Here is a 13885-nt window from a genome sequence, read left to right as displayed (position 1 = left end):
TTCAAAGTCTGAAAACAGTCAATAACTATAGCAATCTAGTGTTTGACAAACCCAGAGACCCCAGCTTTTGGGATAAGAACTTTACTGTTTGACAAAAATTGCTGGGAAAATTGGAAACTTAGTATGGCAGGAAACTAGGCATCGACCCATACTTAACACTATACACCAAGATAAGGTCAAAATGGGTTCATGACCTAGACAAAATGAGATTATAAAATAAATTAGAGGAACACAGGATAGTTTACCTCTCAGACCTGTGGAAGAGGAAGGAATTTATGACCAAAGAACTAGAGATCATTACTGATCACAAAATAGAAAATTTTGATTATATCAAATTGAAAAGTTTTTGTACAAACAAAACTAATGCAGACAAGATTAGAAGGGAAGCAATAAACTATGAAAATATTTTTAAGTCAAAGGTTCTGATAAAGGACTCATTTCCAAAATATATAGAAAATTGACTCTAAAGAAATCAAACCATTCTCCAATTGATAAATGGCCAAAGGATATGAACAGACAATTCTCAAAGACGAAGAAATTGAAACTATTTCTAGCCACAGGAAAAGATGCTCCAAGTCATTAATCAGAGAAATGCAAATTAAGACAACTCTGAGATACCACTACACACCTGTCAGATTGGCTAGAGTGACAGGGAAAGATAATGCGGAATGTTGGAAGGGATGTGGGAAAACAGGGACACTGCTACATTGTTGGTGGAATTGTGAATACATCCAACCACTCTAGAGAACAATTTGGAACTATGCCCAAAAAGCTATCAAACTGTGCATACCCTTTGATCCAGGAGTGTTTCTACTGGGCTTATACCCCAAAGAGATCTTAAAGAAGGGAAAGGGACCTGTATGTGCCAAAATGTTTGTGGTAGTGGCCAGAAACTGGATACTGAGTGGATGCCCATCAATTGGAGAATGGCTGAATAAATTGTGGTATATGAATGTTATGGAACATTATTGTTCGGTAAGAAATGACCAGCAGGAGGATTTCAGAAAGGCCTGGAGAGACTTACACGAACTGATGCTGAGTGAAACAAGCAGGGCCAGGAGATCATTATATGCTTCAACAACAATACTATATGATCAATTCTGATGGACGTGGCCATCTTCAGCAATGAGATGAACCAAATCAGTTCCAATGGAGCAGTAATGAACTGAACCAGCTACACCCAATGAAAGAACTCTGGGAGATGACTAAGAACCATTACACTGAATTCCCAATCCCTATATTTTTGTCTGCCTGCATTTTGGATTTCCTTCACAGGCTAATTGTACAATATTTCAGAGTCTGATTCTTTTTGTACAGCAAAATAACGGTTTGGTCATGTATACTTATTGTGTATCTAATTTATACTTTAATATATTTAACATCTATTGGTCACCCTGCCATCTGGGGGAGGGGGTGGGAGAAAGGAGGGGAAAAATTGGAACAAAAGGTTTGGCAATTGTCAATGCTGTAAAATTACCCATGCATATACCTTGTAAATAAAAAGCTATTTAAAAAAACAAACCAAAAAAAAAAAAAAAAAAAGGTTGAAAGTCTAATATCTGGGAAACTCAAGGGGAACTGAATGCTTTTGTTCCTGGAGAATACTGAGGACTAGGGGCAAGGTACTACCCCAGAGCTGAGGAACTAGAAATTTGGGTCCCCTCTGTGGGGAAAGGGAGCAAAAAGGATAAAACTTGGTCTAGCCCTGGCTGGGCTCCAGCCCCTGACTCATGCACTTTCATTGGCACATTTCATCTCTGCAATGCAGTGGGATAGATCAAGTAAGGGCAGCTCTATGTATATCTCTCATTCTACACATAGTTCCTTTGTTTGGGCTTCTTTGGATTTGGGGGGCTATGCAGTTGGGAACACTCTAGGTCCTGTCTTTGCTCCCTAGTTTGCCTCACCCACAACTTACACCTTGCCCTGGGTTAAATATAACTCTGATCTAAAGTCTGGGACAAGGATACCATTGCTTGCCTAGCCTAACGACCCTATCCTGGAGGAAATTCCAGGGACCAGGTAAGATGCGGGGAAGGGGAGGGGAGAAACTGAAGGGGAAACTTCTGTTCCCTGTGAGAAGAAAATACCTGGGTACTTGAGGGGAAAAACCTAAAAGGGAGAGGGAGGATAGGGGTGGCAGACCAGCAGATTGTTGGCTACTTGGAAGTAAAGAGCTTGATTGCCTGGGTCACTGAGAAGCAGAGAGGTCCTTAGCCTTTCCCTGGCAGGTTTGCCAAAGCCACTCAGTTTGTATTTTAATAACTGGTTGTCTGGGTGAAGACAGGAGTCCAAATAAGGAAGATAAGTGAGGCTGAGGGTGGAGAAGGCAGGTGTCCTAGGAGACAGAAACAGATCCAGGGTTGGCCAGAGAGGAAGGCGTGTCACCTCATTATGCCATTCTATCTGTCCTCCTCAGAAATTTGGGCACTTAATTCAGTATTCCACAGACATACACCCTTGCTCCTGTGTCTTTGTCCTCCCCTCTCCCCTCTCCCCTCTCCTCTTCCTCCAGGTCCATGTCTTAGCCATGAGCCCTCCGTCTCACTCCTACCTGGGCTCCCTACTCCTGCTGATAACATGGCTTTTCCCAGCATCTGGCTTCTTTCCCAATATCTGGAGCCTGGTAGCTGCCCCCAGTTCCATCACCCATCAGGACCTGACAGAGGAAGCTGTTCTTAATGTTACTTTACAGCTCTTCCTGGAACGGCCACCCTCTGGCAGGAAGCCGCTCCACCTAGAAGACTTCCAGGTAGGACCCCATGTGTTGCTCCCAGTTCTCTCAAGAGCTAATTATTCCCCTGAGGTTCCTAAGAGCTCCTCATCCCTCCAGGGCTGTGGTTGTTAAGGGTAGGACATCAGTTCAACAAACAGTTATTTAGTGGGAAGGGAGGCATCCCACCAATTGGCAAAGATATAGGATTTGGAGTCAAAGGATCTGAATTCAAATTTTCCCTCCTTACCACCTATGTGACTTTAGTCAAATCACATGAGATGATCTCCAAGGTCCATTTCCAGTTTTAAATATCTGGTCATAAACTTGTGAGCATCAAGTTTGGAGGTGGGGAATCATATTCCAGTACATATAGTGACACTGGCCTCCTTGTTATCCCTTGTATAAAACACTCCACTTTTAGACTCTAAACATTTTCAGTAGCATTTTCATAGTTTCCCTATGCCTGGAACTTTTTTCCTCTTCATCTGTCCCTCCTCCTTCAAGTACCAGCTACAAAATAATCTATAGGAAGCCTTTCTCAATCTCTCTATTTTTTAATTGTAGCAAGCTTCTTTGTTTTTAATACACATTGCTTTATGAATCATGTTGGGAGAGAAAAATCAGAGCAAAAGGGAAAAACCATGGGAGAGAAAAAAACAAAAAAGTCAACATAGCGTGTTGATTTAGTCAGTCTCTTTAGATCTTTTTCTGGCTGTAGATGGCCATTTTCTGTCCAAAGTCTTTTTTGATCGCTTTGGATCACTGAACCATTGAGAAGAACCAAGTCTTTCATCATTGATCATAGCACATTCTTGCTATTACTGTGTGCAACTTATTCTTGGTTTTGCTTTTTTTGCTCAGCATCAGTTCACATAAAGCTTTCCAGGCTTTTCTATAATCAGCTTGTTTATCATTTTTTATAGAACATTAATATTCCATTACCTTCATGTACCACAATTTGTTTAGCGATTTCCCAATTGATAGGCAGCCATTCCAGTTCCAATTCTTTCCTACCACATCCAATCTCTCTTAATTTTAATGACTTCCCTTGGTTAATTATTTACTTGAAGGTATATTGTTTGCATGGTGCTTCCCCCAATAAATTGTGAGCATCCAATGCTTGATACATAGTAGGTGCTTAATAAACGTTTACTGACTGATTGACTACATCAAGACAAAATAATGTTTGCCTTCAAAGAATTTATGTTATACTAGGGAAGACAAATAAACTAAAGATAATTTGAGAAATCTTGATTTCCAGAGGAAAGTCTTTTCAATGCATGATTTAGTTCTATGGCCTCTGCCTGCCTGGCTCCCCTGCAGAATACAGAAATTTTTTTAGGGTGTTCCCTGCACCATCTGGTGGTGAACGGTGGAATTCTTTCTAGATTTCTAAACCTTAGATATTTTTCTCCTTTTTCAGGGCCGAACCCTGCTGGCTGATGACCTCTTTGGTGCTTACTTTGGGCTTGGGACCCCAACCCGCCACTTCAGAGCAGCCCTTGGTGAGGTGGCTCGTGCCAATGCAGCCCAGGACTTCCTTTCAGCAACCAAGCATAACCCTGAGCTTCACTTTGATGCAGAACGGCTAGTTGGGAGTCGGGCCCGCCTTTTGGGGAGCCTTCAGGAAGCCCTCAGTGCTGCTCGAGCCCTGGAATACGCTTTGGCTCGCCAACACCTGGGAGCCATGCTACACACTTTACAGGTGTAGGAGACGAAGGGAGAGAAAGAATATGTTAGATGTTAGTAAGGATAAAAAGAAAGTCAGCATGAGGGAGGGATTTGAGGCCCCTTTCTATGTCCCCTCTTCTAAGATAATAGTACTTCCTATAAGAGTTTTGTCATCACATATTTAATATGTATAGGACTGCTTGCCATCTGGGGGAGGGGGTGGAGAGAGGGAAGGGAAAAAGTGGAACAGAAGCAAGTGCAAGGAATAATGTTGTAAAAAATTACTCTGGCATGGGTTCTGTCAATAAAAAGTTATTTAAAAAATAATAAAATAAAATAAATACATACACACAGAAAAAAGAGTTTTGTCATCAGAAGTGTTGGGAAATTGAAAGGTACTGGTAGAAGACTGGCCCATGAGTCTCATGTGAACAGGAGCGGTGAATCTCATGAGGGGATGGTAGAGAGAGGGAAAGAAAGGATGGAGTTTAAAATTGGAGGAGAAAGAAATGGGCTATGATTGTTCTGTTTTCTACCATCAGGATTTCTACAGCCACAGCAACTGGGTAGAGCTGGGAAAGCAGCAGCCCCACCCTGATCTTCTGTGGCCAGGAAGGAAGCTCAAGAACTTGGCACAGGGTATGGGTACAAGCCATACTACCTAGCCTGGGGAAGGAAGTCCCTAGAGTCACTTTGGTTAACTCACACTCCTAGGGAAAAGTGTCCCAATGCGGTCTTGCATAGAATAAGAGAACTGGAAGAAACTTTCAAGACAGATCAAGGTCAAACCCTTATTATGGAGACATTCAGAGAAAGAAGGCTTGACCTGCCCAAAGTGGCAAGTCTTTCATGGCATCATGTTTTGCCCCCCATCTACATCACCTGTTTTTTCTTTTTGGTTGTTGGAAGTGGGTGAAGAAGGAACAGAGGGAGAAAAGAAACCTACCTTGTAGCCCATCCCCAAGTACACTCCTTGTCCTGCCATTAAGAGTATAGAGGCACCAGTTGTGCTTCCTGTTAGTCTTTTTCCTTTTCTTGGGAAGTGGGAAAGAGGAGACTAAACAAATAAGGAAAGGATTTAAAATGTTGGGGACCCAGGGAGCTCTTTGTTTTCTGTCCCTTCACTGTCTCATTCTCCCTACTTTGGCAATCCTTTTTTTCTCAGTTGGGGACCAGATGTGCTCTGACTGTGAAGAGCTGAGCTGCCCTGGAAATTTGCTGGACTCCATATTCCTTACCTCTGGCTATTTTGGGGCAGAGCCTCCCAAACCTCCAGGTATGCCATAGGATGAGACCCCATTTCCTCCAAAGACTCACTTCCCATTATTAGCTTCCTCAGGAAGGTGCCACTTCCTGTGAAAAGAAGGATCATATTAGAGGTGGCACAATTGGCATAGTGAGTGAAATATAATGAATGGAACGAATGTCTTCTCAAAATCAGGCAGCAAAATCAAAATCTGGGGGTAGCTTTCTATTGCTCACAAGAGAATTTTGATAGGGTAGGGTAGGGTGATAAGGGGATTCTTCAGGGTTAGTGAGAATTATGGCAATCTTCTCATTCTTGTTTAAACTTCACAAAATGGCTGCGTTGCTACTAATTTGTTTCTTGATCTCTAAGGAGTTTGGTACTAAATATAGGGAAAGGAGCTTTTTTCTCTTCTCAGTTAATAAAGGGTTTTAATGTCCCATCTCTTATGTCTCTTGGACCTTTTCCCTCAATTTAGGGAAATGTAGCCATGGCGGCCATTTTGACCAGAGCAGCCATGATATTCCCCGAGGGGGCATCAACAAGGACAGCACATCTCCAACGTTCTCACCACACCATGCTTTGCATCCTCAAGCTGCCCAGCTTGCTTTTCAGGCCTCAATTCAAGCCCTAAATCTCCTCCGAGACCGTTTAGGGGATTCAGGATTTTCCAGGTGAGCAGGAAAGAGGAGGTGGGAGGCAGAGAGGCAGCATTGGATTTACAATCCGAGTTCCTGTGAGAGGTAAGAGCTGTGAGATGGGTGGGGATCAGAGAACTAAGCCCTTCATTCGAGTTCTTCACCCCCCCAGGTTCCTGCAAATCTCTCCAGCCTCAGGCCTGAGTTTTGTCCTGGACACTACAGGCAGTATGAGGGAAGAAATTCACGCAGCCAAAATGCAGGCTCGGAAGATCATTGATCAACATCGTGGTGGTCCTATGGAGCCTACCCACTACATTCTTGTGCCTTTCCATGATCCTGGTAACAGTGATACCAGGGCAGAGGGATCAGAGATCCTGGGTTATAGCTCCACTTCCCATGTTTTCCCCTTTTAAATCAGCAGTCCTTTCTCTGGCAATACAAGAGTAGGGAGTGGTCTTCCCTTTCTTTCCAAAATGGCAGCATATCCTTGGGAGGGTGAGTGCCTCGGAAGTATAAAGCCAGTAGGGACTTGGGAATGGGCTGGGGGAGAGGATTAAATGAAATTTCCATTTTCCTCCATTTTGGGAGCAGGAATGGAATCTGTTGGTAGATTTCAACATGAAACAACAGAGTTCTGAGAAGTAGTTGTGGCAATCATTCATTCTATTGCTATTTTCTACTCTAACCCCAAGAGTTCTAGTCCAGTTCTGTCAAGAAGACAAATTACTTAATTCTCTTGAGTCACATTTTTGTTATTTGTAAAATGAAAATAATGATATATATCTGACTTACCTCCTGGGGTTGCTATACAAAAATTAAATGAGATATTAGATATGAAAGTTCTTTGAAAAGTACTGTACATTTTGGAGGTGTTATCGTTAACATGATTTCAAAATAGTAACATTTTTTGGTTTGTGTTTCCTCCTCATTACAGAGACAAAGAGGACTTCTGGGTTAGGGAATAAAAAATTACTGTAATAATTTTTGAGTAGAATTGGGCCTATTACTGTTCTTCACTCACTTCATCCTCCCTCCTTTTCTTCTCTTCAGGATTTGGACCTGTCCTTAAGACCAGTGACCCTGATGCTTTCTGGAAACATCTTAATGAGATCCATGCATTGGGGGGTGGAGATGAGCCTGAGATGTGTCTGTCAGCCCTGGAGGTCCTTCCCCCTTAATTTTCCCTACCCCTCCTTCTTTCTTCCCATCTCTATCCTCTATCCTTCCCTCCTCTCCTCTCCTTCTTCACCTTAGGAACAAGAATTTTTCTCCTCTTTAACTTAGCTCCTTGCTCTTTGCCCAACAATTTGTTTCTTCTAGATTACTCCCCTTTCTTCCTTGGATGGAAAGGAAGTTTTTCATCCCTTCCACTCAATTTTTAATTCTTTCTTTTCTCTCTTCTCCATAACAGCTGGCCCTGCTCCATACACCCCAGTTCTCAGATATCTTTGTCTTCACTGATGCTTCCCCCAAGGATGTTTATCTCACTAGGCGTATAGAGGCCCTGAGCCAGAAGCAGCACTGCAAGGTGAACACCCCACAATAATGCATTATGCATAAGTCAAGAGAGACCCCAAGTTAATAATCCACTTGGACAAATCAAGTTAGCAGGAGACTTCAACAAATGAAAATTCAAGAAGCATATATATGTATGTATGTATTTTAAGAAGCATATATACTTAACATGAATCAAACACCCATGTTATCCTGCATCCTGTACTAAGCTGTGAGGAAACCTACCCCTTGACCTTGCTATTGATGTATTCAACTTCTCTGGGTACCAGATCTTCTCTGCAGTTGATACAGAAAACCTTGCCTTTGCTCTAGGGCCTTTTAACTTTCACTACTTACTTCTTTGTCACTGGATGCCAAATTCTTGACTTTGCAAGTTCAGAGATCTGTCGAACTCAAATCTTAATCCCCTTTCCTGTTCTTCTATTGCACCTGATTGTGACATCTATTCCCCCTTGAACTCCAGAGTTTGTTTTCCAAGAAAAAGCAGGTATATAAATTCAGAGATTATATGCCAGGGAAATTTAATTGGAATAGCATTTAAAGAAACAAAGTATAATGCTTTAAAATACTGAAAAACCTAAAATATTCTTTGAAAGCTGTGAAAACTACAATTCCTATCTGCTTTATAGTGGTGTCTTGGATATAAAGTTCATTAGTTCTTTCTGCAATTCTAGGCTAATTCTCAGTGAATTGGGAAAGTACCTGATCCAGTGACTATTCATTGGTGCCCCCCTTATCTTAATATATCATTACTCTGCTAGTTAGATATCTTCCCTTCCAACCAGAGTAATCTACCCCTCAGTATTCAAAGATAAGTCTTTCTCATCACATAATCAAATGAGTAGCATGAGGGTGTGCCTTAAAGAACTTTGGTTTTGTTATAGGAGACATTGTTCTGGACCTTACCATAAGAATACACCAACAGGCCTATATCCTAAAGAGATCTTGAAGGAAAGGGACCCACATGTGCAAGAATGTTTGTGGCATCCCTTTTTGTAGTGGCAGGAAACTGGAAACTGAGTGGATGCCCATCAGTTGGAGAATGGCTGAATAAGTTATGGTATTCATCCATATATGAATGTTATGGAATATTATTATTCTATAAGAAATGACCAGCAGGATGATTTCAGAGAGGCCTGGAGAGATTTACATGAACTGATACTAAGTGAAATGAGCAGAACCAGGAGATCATTGTACGTGGCAAATCAGTATTATAAGACAATCAATTCTGATAAATGTGACTTTTTTCAACAATGAGATGATTGATGCCAGTTCCAATGATCTTGTGATAAAGAGAGCCATCTACACCCAGAGAACTGTGGGAACTGAATGTGAATCACAACATAACATTCTCACTCTTTTTGTTGTTTGCTTGCATTTTGTTTTCTTACTCATTTACTTTACTTTTTGATCTGATTTTTCTTGTGCAGCAAGAGAATGGTATAAATATGTTTACACATATTGGATTTAACATATTTTAACATGTATAACATATATTGGATTGCTTGCCATCTAGGGAAGGAGGTGGGGAGGAGGGGAAAATCTGAAAAACAAGGCTATGCAAGGGTCAATGTTGAAAAATTATCCGTGCATGATTTAAAAATAAACTTTAAAGCACACACACACAAAAGAATACATTAAGAGAATCAAGCTACAATGCTGACATGATGTTGGAGCGTGAGGATTTCCAGTGCCCTAAGATCACAGATTCCTCCTCAACATAGTTGACAAATGGAAAACTGCAATAACAGATTAGCCAGAGAGGATGCATGAGATCCCACCACAACACCCAGGTTTTAGAGATATTCTCCAGGCTTTCAAAGTCAGGACCATAGCAAAAACTGTTAATAAATCAAATAATTTGATGCCTTTCTGACCACAGGTGACATTCTTGGTGACAGAGGACCCATCAAGGCGGATTAGAAGGGAGGTCCTTTTCCCAAAACGGTTTAAGCCATATGAGGCAATAGCCATGGCTTCAGGAGGAGAAGTCATTTTTACCAAGGATAAGCATATTCAGAATGTGGCAAGTGTGATGGGGGAAAGCATGATGGATATGGTAAGTAGCCCTAGAATACTGGGTTTGGGAAAATAGAAATCCAAGAAAACTGACATAGAAAATGCAATCATCTGAGGGTGAGGGAAACAAGAAATAAATCATTTGCTGGGGGTAGAGGCTGCTTCATGGTCTTCTTCCAGATTTCCCATTTCTTTTCATCATTAGAGCAAAAGAAATAGATCTCATTAAAAATATTACCATTTATAAGTCTGGGAGCAGGAAGACTTTTTCTGGTACCATCTAGACTATTTTGAAAGTTCCAGTTTCCGTTCATCATAAAAATAACAACCATTTTGGGCTACTGTCTCTTGTTCTAGGAGTGTGTGTTGAAAATGCAATCATCTTATAAGGCTGGGGACAAGATATATGGTCACCCATAACTCAGCCTCATCAATTCCTATGAATCATTCCTTCTCTTTCTTCTCTTTTTCCTAGGTCCACCCCTTTCTCTTTCGTTTAATTTTTCTCTCTGTTCTTCTTCCTCCTTGTCCTATGTATCTCTTTTTATGTCACTCCTCACAACCTCAAGGTGAACTTAGCCCTTGTGCCTCCTGTCCTACCCTGTAAGGGACCTCTCGTATTCCATGTGGACAAGCTACTCCATGGAGTCATCATCCATCTCCATGGAGAGATAAGCACCTTCAGGATCTCAGACCCCACAGGTACTTAGAAAAGAGGACCGGTAGTTAAAGGGATCAGATTTGGGCTGGAGAATGCCTGGCTCAGGGTAACAAAAAAGGCTCAAGAGAAAGGCAGCTAGGTGGCCCAGTGAATAGAATACCAGCCCTGAAGTCAGGAGGACCCGAGTTCAAATTTGATCTCAGACACTTAACACTTCCTAGCTGTGTGACCCTGGGCAAGTCACTTAACCCCAACTGCCTCATTAAAAAAACAAAACAAAAAAAACAAAAAAGTTCAAGAGACCTAATAGTCCTTCCCCTTAGAGTTGTTCTATATGAGATATAGATGTCCCTATATGAGATAGAAATAAATTGTCTCCTCATTATGTTTTCCAGGTATTTCTCAGGATATATATCAGGATCAGGGGCCTCTGGGTCATATTCAGTGTTTTGGTCAGTTTTGGACAGTCAATCTAAAAGACCCTCCTCAGGTTGGGGCCTGGATGATAGCCATCACAGCACAGGGGACACCTGTAGTAAGAGTGAAAGGTAAGGAAGAGGTTGAAGGAGTGGGGACAATAGCAGGAAACATGGGAGCCTCTGGAGAGGAAATAAAAAATGTCTCACATGCCTCTTTCCTCTTCCAGCTAAGACTTCCCTGGATTTCCTCTTCTCTTTTGGGATTCCTATTGAGAATGGACCCCATCCTGGCCTTTATCCTCTAAGCCAACCAGTTACAGGTATAATATTTAATAATCTTCTTTCTTACTCTTCCTCCATAATCACCTATTCCAGGCCTCAGAGATACATGAAAACTGGAGTCCATCTTCTCTCTTCACACCTTTTTCTTCTCTTTCCCAACCTAGGTCTCCACACTCTGCTTCTAGTTGAAGTGATGGGATTGGTTTCTGACATTCTTGAGATGAATCATTTTTACATTATCCTTCGGGGCAGCTCAGAGGGTGAAGAGTTGGGCCATGTGGCCTTGGAAACCACTGGAATCCCCAAACGGGGACTTTTCACTGCCCTCCTGGACCCCAAGCTTCTCCTCATCCAAAGACCTTTCTTCCTGGAATTGATTGGCCAGGATGATAGGGGATCCAGTCTTCAGAGAGTAGCCTCTCAGCCTTGTATTGTGGTTCCTGTCCTTCTTGAGGTAAGATTTAGAGATTATATTATAGCAGGAGGGAAAGGGAAGAAGATGAATAAACTCGTTTTTTATCATTGCATCTTAGTCTTGCACATAGTAGGTGATTAATGAATGTTTGTGAATTGAACTAAGTTCCCCTTTCTGGACATTTTTTTATCTCTGAAATGAGAGGATTGGATGAATTTATGAATTTTTAGAGGAGGGAAAGATGCTGATCTATCCCCAATCAAGCTCTCTTCATTTCCATTTTCCAGCTCAGTGGTCCTTCTAATCCTCTTAGCCCTGGCCACCAAGCTCTGCTCAGCCTCCGAATCTCTAGCTTCTCAGGACCCTGGGATCTCATCATTACAGCGTCTGTCAGGCCCAGCTTTCCCTTCACCTGCAACCTCTCTAGGTAATTATAGGAGTCCTAAGACCTAATTCTTTTTTTTTTAATTTTTTAATAACTTTTTATTGATAGAACCCATGTCAGGGTAATTTTTTACAGCATTATCCCTTGCATTCACTTCTGTTCCGATTTTTCCCCTCCCTCCCTCCACCCCTTCCCCGAGATGGCAAGCAGTCCTTTACATGTTGAATAGGTTACAGTATATCCTAGATACAATATATGTTTGCAGAACCGAAGTTTTCTTGTTGCACAGGGAGAATTGGATTCAGAAGGTATAAATAACCCGGGAAGAAAAACAAAAATGCAAGCAGTTTATATTCATGTCCCAGTGTTCTTTCTCTGGGTGTAGCTGCTTCTGTCCATCTTTGATCAATTAAGGCTCTCTTTATCGAAGAGATCCACTTCCATCAGAATACATCCTCAAACAGATTGTTGTTGAGGTATATAATGATCTCCTGGTTCTGCTCATTTCACTCAGCATCAGTTCATCTAAGTCTCGCCAGTCCTCTCTGTATTCATCCTGCTGGTCATTCCTTACAGAACAATAATATTCTATAACATTCATATACCACAATTTACTCAACCATTCTCCAATTGATGGACATCCTTCTAAGACCTAATTCTAAACACCATCCCCTGATTTTCTGTCAGTTCTGGTCTGCTTAACCCTACCTACTTCTTTGGAGCTCAGATCAATTCTGAACCTCTACTTTTTGGTTTGGGATGTCTTGCTAAGGGGTCCTTAGGATCTCGGTAAAAGGGTTGTGAACAGCTTGTGTCTAATTTCACAGGGTTCATCTGGAGAAGAATGAATCAGTCTGGGGGCAAATCTGGTTCCAGGTTCCAGGCTCAGCCACACTGGATTCATTAGTGACAGTGATAGTGACAGCAGAAACCATGTCCAATGACTCTTCCCCCCCTGCACATGCTTTTCTTCAGCTCTTTGTGCAGTCTTTCTCCCAACAGGTAAGACAAACCTGCCCCTTCTCCAGCCCCTTTTGATAGATTGAACCATAAGGAATAGACTTTAGTTCTAGGTGAGTGAAAATAAGTCAATTCTATTCTGACTTTCTTATCCTATCTTTGTTTCCTTCTCTCCTATCTTCTCTCTCTTTTTTTTTCTTTCTTTCATACACTGCTATGCCCTATCTTTTCCCCTTTTTTCTTTCCAGGAGCAGCTGGATGATCCTGGCCCCTCCTCAAGACCGAGTCACAATATAGCTAGGCCAGAGCTGTACACTTCTACTCTGAAGCCACAAAGGGATGGGGCTGAGGGTACCATTAGAGCTGAGCCTTGGTGGAGGTTGCTGCTGATGCTTAGCATAGCAACCTGGTGATAACCTTCCTGTCCACATCCCCAAACATGGTGCTGGGTAGGAAAGGGAGGCTGTGTCTATGAACCTGTTCAGATCCTACTAGTGAGGGGCTCTGACCCTGCTCCTCCTCTACCTCCAGAAGTTGTGGTTTCTCCTTCAACTCATGGCATTCATTTTGTTTTCTTTCAGTTAAAAGCATTGGTGTGGAAGAAGAGGTCAGGGGAGAGAAAGATTTTCCTAAATTGCACTATTTTGTCCTCTTTATTTATTAAGCTTTTTTGGGAATCAAAGAAAAGACTTGTTTTTGGAGAAAATTAATTTTGTTGCCTTAACCCTCTCCCCCTCTTTCCCTCTATCCCTTCTCTCTAGTCCAGGGACTGTTGATTATGGAAATTTTAATGTGGGGCCTGAATCAGTTTCTGTTTTATTTTTTATTCTGTTTTATTATTCCCCACATTTTGTAGGGAAAGATGACCTTAATAAATCCTCAATAAATGATGTTTCTTTCTTTGGGGATGTGGGATATAAGGGATATATAACTGGATATACCGGGAAGATTTAAA

At 41.7% G+C, this 13885-nt stretch overlaps 1 protein-coding gene across 1 annotated transcript; it reads left to right on the top strand.

Annotated features, from left to right (window-relative positions):
• The first annotated feature begins 6 nt into the window (after positions 1–6).
• Positions 7–13818, top strand: VWA7 (von Willebrand factor A domain containing 7). Its single transcript, XM_051996234.1, has 17 exons — positions 7–2022; positions 2516–2752; positions 4140–4421; positions 4930–5026; positions 5553–5663; positions 6112–6307; positions 6444–6613; positions 7325–7437; positions 7686–7802; positions 9672–9848; positions 10378–10510; positions 10865–11017; positions 11116–11208; positions 11335–11624; positions 11873–12012; positions 12798–12972; positions 13179–13818. The coding sequence occupies exons 2-17, from the start codon at positions 2531–2533 to the stop codon at positions 13341–13343; spliced, it is 2634 nt and encodes an 877-aa protein (XP_051852194.1). The 5' UTR covers positions 7–2022; positions 2516–2530; the 3' UTR covers positions 13344–13818.
• The last annotated feature ends 67 nt before the right edge of the window (positions 13819–13885 follow it).

This window comes from Antechinus flavipes, chromosome 4 (genome assembly GCF_016432865.1).
Source record: "Antechinus flavipes isolate AdamAnt ecotype Samford, QLD, Australia chromosome 4, AdamAnt_v2, whole genome shotgun sequence".
NCBI lineage: Eukaryota > Metazoa > Chordata > Mammalia > Dasyuromorphia > Dasyuridae > Antechinus > Antechinus flavipes.
Note: the sequence above shows the minus strand (reverse complement) of the source record. Positions and strands in the feature narration are given on the sequence as shown.

Bases quoted from the DNA above. Each gene is read 5' to 3' on its own strand.
- VWA7 (XM_051996234.1), top strand. From the start codon at position 2,531: ATGAGCCCTCCGTCTCACTCCTACCTGGGCTCCCTACTCCTGCTGATA. The intron at 4,422-4,929 runs GTGTAGGAGACG...TTCTACCATCAG, and splicing joins CCATGCTACACACTTTACAG to GATTTCTACAGCCACAGCAA. The intron at 7,438-7,685 runs GTCCTTCCCCCT...TCTCCATAACAG, and splicing joins TGTGTCTGTCAGCCCTGGAG to CTGGCCCTGCTCCATACACC.